This window comes from Pistacia vera, unplaced genomic scaffold (assembly GCF_008641045.1).
Source record: "Pistacia vera cultivar Batoury unplaced genomic scaffold, PisVer_v2 Contig320, whole genome shotgun sequence".
Taxonomy (NCBI): Eukaryota; Viridiplantae; Streptophyta; class Magnoliopsida; order Sapindales; family Anacardiaceae; genus Pistacia; species Pistacia vera.
In genome coordinates, this window is record NW_022196136.1 from 1,938,551 (window position 1) to 1,948,941 (window position 10,391).

Sequence of the window (10,391 nt, forward strand, 5' to 3'; positions counted from 1 at the left end):
TCTATCTAATAAAGGAATCACTTCCCTCAAAGATCGGCCTATCAATGTCAATGAATTTCATCGTATTTAACTTGTGCAGAAACCAAGTAAAAGCTGCAAAGTCACCATTGTTACAAGTGATTGAAGTTACGTTAAACACTGCATCGCAGTGAGGTAGTCATAGCTTATGGTATAACAAGTACACTACGCTACACAACTTTATGGCAACAGTTGCAGCGGACATGAACAGAAAAAGTAACGTTAACCGTAGGGCAATAAATTTATGGAAGTAATTGAGGCTATAAACCGTAAAGCATTCCGAGTCTGAGACCATCAATCATACTTACATCTATATATGCGTACTTAAAAAAAGATCCCCTGCATTTTATTTTTTTTAAAGGAAAAAAAAAGAGTCAATCCTTGGATTGCTGTGTTATGCTGCCAAATGCCAATCCATGAAAATTATGAGTTTTGAGAGACCGTGAAAAGGTATTGGATAAGGCGTAAATATATATATATATACAGAAATTTTACAATCAGTAGTGTTCAGCTGTTTGTAATAATTTTAGACTGGGAAATGCTATTGTAAATCTGTAATGTTACCCTGATAGAGCCACCTAAAGGGACTACAGTTTCTCTATCATATCATACAGACGCGTTGGACTAGACCAGAGCCCAATTTCAAATTGAGCACAACCCTAGAATGGGCCCACCTTGACATGACCTGTCCAATTACTTCTCTTAATGTCTTTTACCTTCACTTTGGAGTTTTCGAAGAAATTAATTGGAATTTATTCAAAAGTGAAAATAATTAGTGTATAGTTTGTATGTATAACATTATTGGTATAAAATAATTAACACAAGAAAATGAACAAGAGCACAATTTTATGTTTCTCATTTAAACATTTCAGAATCAGTATGATTTTTCTTCAAACAGAGAAATGTAAATCAATATCAAAGCCGGAATGAAACATGAAATACAGTTCCTAATCTCATTTATGATGATGAAAATCATATTATATTACTGCCGGAGGTCTACCATAGAACTATTAAACACAGTTTCAAATGTCATCTACTTCCCATCACAAGTTAGTCACAAATCTTTTCAACTAAAAGCTTGTAGGTACCACTATTATTATGCTGGGAGAAATCGGTGAAAACGGTCATCATTGCTGCAGTTCTTGCAATTACTTGCAGAGAATTTGCATGAAATTCTTGGTTCAATACTACTGCAGTGTAAACAACATTTACTTTTCCATAAAACAGATTCCCTTCTTTGTGTTTTAAACCTACTTGTGCTTTCAACACCGAAAGTATGCCTGGATTTCTTTCAGTCAACTTAATCCAACCCATTACAAGATATTCAATCAGTAAAAGTTGTTTCCTTTTAGTTTGTTTGCAGGGTAACGCAAGAAAGGAAACCAAAAATGAGAATAAAAACATAATGACGTTACAACATTCAAGAATTAGTAATAGAGTTTCGCATTCCGGAATTAGTAACAGAGTTTCAACTTATCAAATTCCAAATATTGGTTCATGATTGTCAAGAAATATTACCAAAAAAATGAAAAGGGTGTAGAGTTTCTCTGTTCAGCATTTTTTCCAGTATGAAGCCACTGATTAAGAAGTTAAGCAGACTATATATAACCAAATGATGCGTAGACTTCATGCAGAAAGTGATTACCTATGAAATCATAACGGTGGTGCTGGAAAAGTAAGAGGAGGATTCAGAGAGCAGTGGCACGTGATATTGGCACGGCTCAATCAAAAAGCAGGACCCAAAATATATTGAGCAACTGTTTTCTCATTGAACCGGACCAATATCCCGTTAAATTGATCCATTCTCTTCGAGATACCATCTTGCATTCATCTGTTATAGAAAACAAAACAAAAATAACATAAACAAAAGATACAGAAACCACATGCAAACTTCCAAAGCATATCTGATCTTTCAAAGATGAAAGAACATGGAAATTTTGGTTGGTGGGTAGCTACAATAATGTTTACAGTATCAAAGAGAGAGCGACTGACAAAGATCTTCAACTTCACTGCTGGAAATCAGGATGATGAGAAGAGATTAAAGGCACCGTGAAGATGAAAATACAAAGAGAGAAACACAAAAAATGTCTTTAATAAGGTAGCAAAAGAACAAAGAGAGATGGGAAATGGTGATGGCATTGAAGTAGCAGCATTAAAAGCTCCAACTACCCAACAACTTCAATGCTGGAGGTTGGAATATTAATTTAAGAAGGTACAAGAATGGTGAAAAAGCTCACGGAGACAAATGTGGAGGTATTAAAATTGCATTAATTTATGGAGGATGGGGTAGAGATAATAGATAGGGGATGTTGGTTTTGTTCAATCAAATAAGCATTTATGTTTATGTATCATCCCAAAGAGAAAGATGCAGCTTTGCTTTAATTGCGTTAATTGGTTTTTGGAAACCTACCTCTCTCTGCTCATCATCTCCTCGTCTTAGCTTCACTGGTGTAATAATTTTTGCAACTGCGTAGCCTTGTGGGTATAATGGATTATACTCCCATTTTGCCTTACTCTTTCCCATAAATTTTTATCATAAATGTTCATGAATCATATGGCAGTAAACATTAATTTAAAAATTTATGTATACATAATTCATAAATATGGTAATCATAATGATAAACTATAACAACATGTAGTTTGGTTGGCTTAAAAATGGGGTCACTCACTATGTGTTTCACACTAAAGTTAAGTTAATTTTGCTTCACAAAGTTTATTCGTCTTAGTTTATATAAAAATTTGGAAATTCTTATCAATTATTACCCTTATGAGTTGATATCTATTACGAAAGTGTGTTCTCAGTCCAAACTAAAAACTGTCAAGTAATTTGATTTTTGAGTGGTGGTTGACATAGGTGGTGATGATCATGAAGCCAAATAATAGCGTGTTTAGGTGTGGTGTGACCAATGGAATTACAAGATGGCAATGACGAACAAACAATGTTTTATTTAATTATCACATAATCTTATAAAAAAATTGTTAAAAACTTTTTGTTTCATATTTTAGGTATTCTAAAATATGGTTAATGTCGTACTATTAATATATTAATATAAATCAAATCTATATAGATATGGTTGAATCTCAAAGATTGTGTAATTATTAACCATCTTCAAAAGGTGACCATAAAATATGAATCAACCTATTTTTATGTAAACCATATTGCTAAGAATATAACAGATTTTGGATGACATTAAATGGTGGGAATTTGATTAATAACTCTGCATCTACATGGTGATTTAGCGATTTTATATAAGCTCATTGTAAGGGGATAGTGTTAATGGTGAAAATGAGTTTTTGTTTGGAGGGACCAACATTGACTTAACTGCATGATTTGGAACATCAAGTTAGTTGGCTGTCATCTATACAAACATTTTCCATCATCATTTTTTTTTTTTTAACATTCGTATGGCTATTTAATTACTATTGGTATTGGGCGTCCACCATTGGATTAAAACCAAATAAGAATATACAATAGTAATAAATTTTCTTCCAACAATCTATGAAATTAGTAACAAAACAATTTCCGCATTAAGTTCAAGTTTTGTTTTGGGACATAAAAAATTATGCAAAACATGATGAGTACAACTTTCAATTATGTTCACATTTTTAGTGGGTAGAGACAAAAACTCGTGACAAGGTTAAATACAAATAATGGCATGAAATTATAGACAAGTAGAAGGAAACCATTTTTTTCATGTTTTATGATAAATTGGATATTACATTCACGTCCACATTGCCTTTGGAAAATATGTAATTGGCTTTATTTACAACTTTCAATAAAAATATGCAATAGGCTTTATTTACAACTTTCTCAATTACGTAGAACACCTTATATTATTGGGAAGCAGAAATAATAGATTATCAATTATACTACATAAGTGATGTAGGGATGCAAGAGTCAAAAGAGGCCTACTAATCTTCATATACAGTACAATATGTTGTCCATAAGGATATTATAAGATTCATAGATGTATTCTCCCTAATTGGAAATCATTTAAAGCCTCTTCCTCCATAAATTTAACTATCCACTTACCGACATATACCAGAATAATTGACAGTTGATACATAAACTTCCTCGCAAGACAATGCGTGATACCGCCCAATAAGAGGGGCTTACATATCAAATGGTCCAAGCCTATGATGGACTGGGCCTTACTAAAGACACTCATTATAAATAATGCCCATGAAGTAAATATTGAAGCTACATTTCTGTTTTACTAATCAAAATTTCAAAAATATTATATTACCCTCTCAAGTTTTTGAATACATATAATCCAATACAAGTAATTAGCTTTTCAATTATTCTCTAGATGTTTTTTAAAATAAAGAATCAAATTACAATTTCCAATAAGAGCAAACCTTCAAATCAAACAAAAATCAACTTCCAACATCAAAATTGGTTTTTCTACCTTTATTTGATCTAAAGAGGAACCTCCATATTTTAAATTGTGACTGAGGCGTTATAATCCTTAAAAATTGCCAACACCGTCCGGTTTGCTTCCTTGAAAATTAGTGCTATGTCCGAATTATTGACTTGTATAAGAAAAGTGGGTGATGGTTAATACTACACTAACAAACCATTGTCATTAATTTTCTCTCACAAATGCGACGTAGTAGTTCATAATTGGTTAGTTCACAATGAATCTCACTGCCCAAACTATCTTCCTTTCATAAACACGACGTGATAACTCGTAATTGATCAGTTCACAATGAGTCCCACTGCCTAACAATGGGTGTCAACCAATTTTTCATTTTTAATTTTATCTAGTACAGTAGTAAGACTCCGACGACGTATTAAAAAGTTGTCGCTTAGATTGCCCTGCCAAGGTGGACTCTCTCCGTATTAAACAACTGTATTAGTTAAATACTGTATGTGGGCGTTTGGTTGGGAGTCATTGGAGATTATTAGGGTTAAGTTATCTTATATTACTTGATTACCAAGTTTGGTTGTCAAGTAATATAAGGTACTAGTAATCTTCAAATACTAATAGTGATTATTATTGATAATATTGGAGGTAATATGATTACCTCCTAAGATTACCAATGTTATCTTTTTTTGTTACAATTCTATCCCTTATTAATAAAATTTTAGGACAATAATGCCATTATTTTTGAATTTATTTACATGGATATAGCTTTTACTATTTCATCCTTATTAATTAACCTTTTAGACAAAATTACCCTTGAATTCAAAACAAATTGCAGCCCACCTAAGCCACCACCCCCATCCACCTGTCGTCGGCAACCACCGTCGCAGCCACCTCCGGAACGGCCCACGGAAGGCTAAAAATGGCCGTCGTGCGTCGATCTGGCTATTCCGGCCAGATCTAGTTTGATCATCAAAGACCAGATCGATGGCCGTTAACGGCCACGTCTGTGACCGTCAACAGCCATTGATCTGGCCGAAAATGGCCATATCAGTGCACGGAGGCCATTTATTGCCCTCCATGCACCGTTAGGTTGCCGGCGGCCGGCAATGGTTGGGTTGGTAGGGGTGCTTTGTTAATTTTCTAAACTTTTATTATATGGTTGTTTTTGCTAACTTTTTAAATACAGGGGTTATAATAATCTAAATAATAATTAATACTAAAAAATAATATAATTATAATATTTAATTAGAGGATAATTAGTAATTGAAATAACATACCCACCAATTTATTCTTCCAACCAAATATATTAATATAACATACTCACTAATTAACTAAACATATTTTTATTCCTCCAACCAAACATATTAATATAACATACCTACTAATTAACCAAACACATTTTCATAAAGATTCTGAAGTTAATCTAACTTTAGTCATCCAACATTCTCCCACCCAAACACTCCGATATTCATTAAAAGATTACTTTCCTTGGACTCCAATTACTCGATTTCCGCTTTCCTTTCTCCTCGCTTTTGGATCTCAACTACCTCTATTCTCTTTCTGGGTACGCACTAACTCTTTTACTTTTGGTTTTTAAACTATTATTTGATCCATCGCTGAAACTCCTGCTTATTATTTTGCTTTACATTCTGTATTTTGTGGCAGAATTTTGAAGATGGCCAAAAGTTCTTTTAAGCTAGAGCACCCCCTTGGTTAGTATACATATATTTTTGATATTTTTATAATTTTATTTATGGGTTTTGTGATTAAAGTTTTGTTTTGTTTATTTTAATGTGTTCTAATGGGAACTGACGTTGATTATCGGGAACCCTAACTACGAAATTCTGTGGATTAGTTTATTAAAAGGCTCAAGTATGTTAAATTTAACTAATTTTGTGCTGGTATCGGTTTTTTTTTCCTTCTTCTTTTTTTTAATAAATTGATTTTGCAAATTGGGTCTATTTAAATTAACTTGCTTAAGGCTCATCGACTATGATAAGATCGATTAAGTTATTTATTAATGGCGGGTATTTTTATATTTTTCTCGGAGGGTAATCAGAAAACGTTCTGTATCTTGTTTGGTCCTGCAAGATGGTTTCTATTTTCTGCTTATTTAATTAACGATTAATTGGGTTTTTTATTTTTATCTTTTTATAGTAATAACCATTAGTTGATGTTAAGTCGGGTTACCTTTTCATATCATTCCTTCTTCAAATTGTTAAAAATAAAGCATACAAATGGGAAATTGTCTCCTGTTATATGGGTTAAAGTGTGTTTTACTTGCCAGAAAGGAGGCAGGCTGAAGCTGCTCGAATCAGGGACAAGTATCCAGACAGAATTCCAGTATGAATGTTCCACACTCTTTGTTTTTATGCATTTTTCCTTGTTTTATTAATATGTAGTATGATTGTGGTATAGGTGATTGTGGAGAGAGCTGAAAAGAGTGATGTACCTGATATTGACAAGAAGAAGTAAGTTATTTTTAACTTGACGTCTTAACTTATGGTGGATGATTAGGATATCTGGTTTGTGCAGCATGCATTTGACAAGAACTTTCTATGATTCTTGTGGCTGTTGATTGATTTGTATGAGTTATGTATCTATTGATATATATCTGCTCGTGCTATGATTCTTGTGGCTGTTGATTGATTTGTACGAGTTATTTCTCTATTGATATATATCTGCTCGTGCTATGATTCTTGTGGCTGTTGATTTATTTGTATGAGTTCTTTCTCTATTGATATATATCTGCTCGTGCTATGATTATTGTGGTTAATTGTTTTTCGTTACTCTGGATGCCAAAGTTTATGCTTTTGTGTTTTTGGTTTTGGTGGTCGAAACCAATTTTTCCTTTGTGATATTGCAGATATTTGGTTCCCGCTGATCTGACTGTAGGTCAGTTTGTGTATGTGGTCCGTAAGAGGATCAAGCTCAGTCCTGAGAAAGCTATCTTCATTTTAGTCAAGAACATTCTGCCACCCACAGGTGAGATAGAACCTCATTATAGTATAGTGTCCAATTAAAATTATAGTTGTCTCTGATATTAGTTATTTAATATGGAGTATTATCTTTCTTGTTGCAGCGGCAATGATGTCTGCCATATACGAGGAACATAAGGATGAAGATGGCTTCCTTTATATGACCTACAGTGGTGAGAACACATTTGGAATCTTCTGAAATATGATCAAGCTACTTCGATGTGAATAGTGACTTGCAAAAATTTAGGGGAAAAAGGAGTTTAGTGAGTTTAGTTAAGTTGTAAATACTTTCGTGCTCCATTAGTTTGATGTTTTCTTTTAAGTTAATGCACTTTATGTGACATCTTTTATAAATTTGGAATAATAAATATTTATATTAATATAATAACTGTGTCGACACTCGGCAGTGGATGAAAGATTGCTTAGGTACTGCACGATTTCAATTCTATAACGATGCCCAATGCCTATCAGTTGTTGGTTAGATGCTGCAATTGTAGGAATGATTGTTCAGCTATTTGCAGATTGTACTAGATGGCACAAGTGATTATGAATATATGCTAATTTTATGGGTGATTGTAATTAAGATATCCAGTGAACCGTGCTTACTGCGACCCGAGGAAATATCTCTGAGGGAATATACCGCCTGAGAATTGAGAAATATGCTGCTCCGCGGAATTTTACGATGCAGCTTTCTGTTCTGTACTGAAAATATAATCAGATAGTCGTATAATACAATATTTATTAGTTAAGTGTGCATCTTATGTCAAGCTGGAATAGCTCAGTTGGTTAGAGCGTGTGGCTGTTAACCACAAGGTCGGAGGTTCAAGCCCTCCTTCTAGCGACTATTTTTTTTAATGTTTATCTTGGGTCACCGATTTTCTCTCTCTTTCCTTTTCACTCTCTTTCTATTGAATTTTCTTTTTGATATCGGGACTGCTCTTGAATGTTATATCTGTTCATGTTAAATGACTTGCTGCTGATAACAAAACCTTTTTGTATAATTTAGCTTGAAAACAACACCACTTTTTCCTTTTTCAGTTATTTTCTCGTTATGCATTCGAACATTACATTTAATTCAGTTTAAAATTTTCACTCACTCAGCTATTATATTTCTTTTCATATTGTTATTTACCTACAAAGCACTGCAACACATACTTCATACGAGGATAACCAGGAATTGTAACGAACACACATTTACTTTTAATTCATATAATTTGTTAAGAGGAATTTTATTGATGAAGCCATGAATTTGAGATAGACAATGCAGATGCTCCAGGGCACAAATTTATCCTGACAGATGTGGCATCTATTGATTCTTGTACTCGGCGTCAACTTTGAGCTCCTGGCACATGACCACCCTGTGCACGCCCCATATTCCTCGGTGGACTATTGAGACTATTGACAATTGAAGGAAGGTGCCTCGGGATCAGACACAAACACAAACACCAGATCATTTAACAACTGGGATACAAAACACATTTACAGGCTGCTCCCAAAACAAGTATAGATCAATCAGACTTTTTGTTCTGTTAATCAGTAAATCATACGCTGAATATATTCTAGAGAGTGACTGTAGACGTCAAAATCTACCTGTACGGAAAGGGGGTCTGATCCCGTGAGGTTGAGACCACTAGCGATCCGCTGTACCTGCACACATAGAAAAACAAACGCGTGAAGCGAACGAGAAACACCAGGGTGGTGTTTGCCGTAGACACTCCGACGCTCAAGTCAGTAAGGCTGAAAGAGGCTAGTATAGTGAGGGCTAGGGAGTAAAGAGGTTACCGAAAGTCTAGTCGGAGACTGTGACTACGGTAGTGATGTAAAGCTCTGAAGTGGGAGCTTCGGATGTGAAGGTGTAATGTAGTGTGTCCTTTGTGAGAGGGCTGACCTCTGTTTATATAGTGACTGTCTGGTCTCCCAATCCTGGTGGGAGTAGGAGTCCTAATGTGACTCTGGTGCAAACCCTAGAAGAATTAGGGCCGTGGTATGCTGTCTTATCGGTGTCCGGATAGGAAGGTGATTCTGATCAGGAAAGTAACTTCGAATAGAGAAGTGTTCTGAACAAGAAAATGACTTCGAGTAGGAGACTGATCAGGAACTGGAATGTGACCAGTGGGCCGTGGGCTCGGAACTTGCCTATAGGCCTATGAAGTGAACTGGAACTGGGAGGCCCGTGCCCAGAGGGTTTGGGTCGACCGTGTCTCGTATCAAATGGGACTAATCTAGTTTGGGCCTCTTTAAGACTGGGCCCGGTCTTTTCTTCACTAGTGGTCCTGTTTTCCTATTTGGGCCAAGGATTATTTTTGGCCCTAACAGTTTGTTCCCCACTCTCTGAGTTAAGAGTTTCTTAAGTCAGAGAGTAGGTAGCGCTCGAGGTGAGCTCGGTCTTCCTTCATGGATGAACGATTATTGGCGTGGACGATTATTGGCGTGGACGATCTGACCGTTGCAGGCGATTCTTGGTTGGACGTCGTTCGGTATCCACTCCTGACCCAGAGTATGCTATCATTGCGGTGTGCCTGATCGGTGCGATAAGCCGAAGGGACAAAGAACTAGGCCTCGGTGCTTACGTGGTCGTTCGGTACATCCGTTCGACTAGCAAGGTGAGTTGTGGTTTTAGACGGGATATTCACTCGTCATGCCGGGTCGAACGAGTTAAGAAGTATGCTAAAAAGCTTCACTCGGTTGGGATGCTGGGGCGATCGAGGGGGTGAGGCACATTGATTATAGGTTGTCCACTCATTCGCTACAGAGGGATGAATGGGCGAGGCCTCCTACCTTTTCAATATAGGGAGTTCAGACCGGGTCGTTCCAAGCTAGTCGACCATGCAGGAGTAGTGTGTTGGCTCGGTCGGTATGATAGGGCGATTGAGTATGGCTCTCGTACGACATCGCGATCTCCTAGGTGCCATGGATGCTCGCCACGTGTTCGGTGGGGATCGACCCATTGTTTTCGAGGCGGGAAAACGAAGAGTTGCTTTGACTACCAGCCAATTGCGAGACGCCATGTGTCTTCATCTGGCAG

At 36.0% G+C, this 10,391-nt stretch overlaps 1 protein-coding gene and 1 non-coding gene across 2 annotated transcripts; both read left to right on the forward strand.

Annotated features, from left to right (window-relative positions):
- Positions 1-5,798: 5,798 nt before the first annotated feature.
- LOC116136979 (autophagy-related protein 8C-like) lies at positions 5,799-7,791 on the forward strand. Its single transcript, XM_031422665.1, has 6 exons — positions 5,799-5,952; positions 6,054-6,100; positions 6,676-6,731; positions 6,807-6,859; positions 7,255-7,373; positions 7,471-7,791. The coding sequence occupies exons 2-6, from the start codon at positions 6,064-6,066 to the stop codon at positions 7,563-7,565; spliced, it is 360 nt and encodes a 119-aa protein (XP_031278525.1). The 5' UTR covers positions 5,799-5,952; positions 6,054-6,063; the 3' UTR covers positions 7,566-7,791.
- A 342-nt stretch (positions 7,792-8,133) lies between these two features.
- On the forward strand, positions 8,134-8,207 carry TRNAN-GUU. The gene has a single exon. It is a non-coding gene; the product is annotated as a tRNA-Asn (tRNA).
- Positions 8,208-10,391: the final 2,184 nt, after the last annotated feature.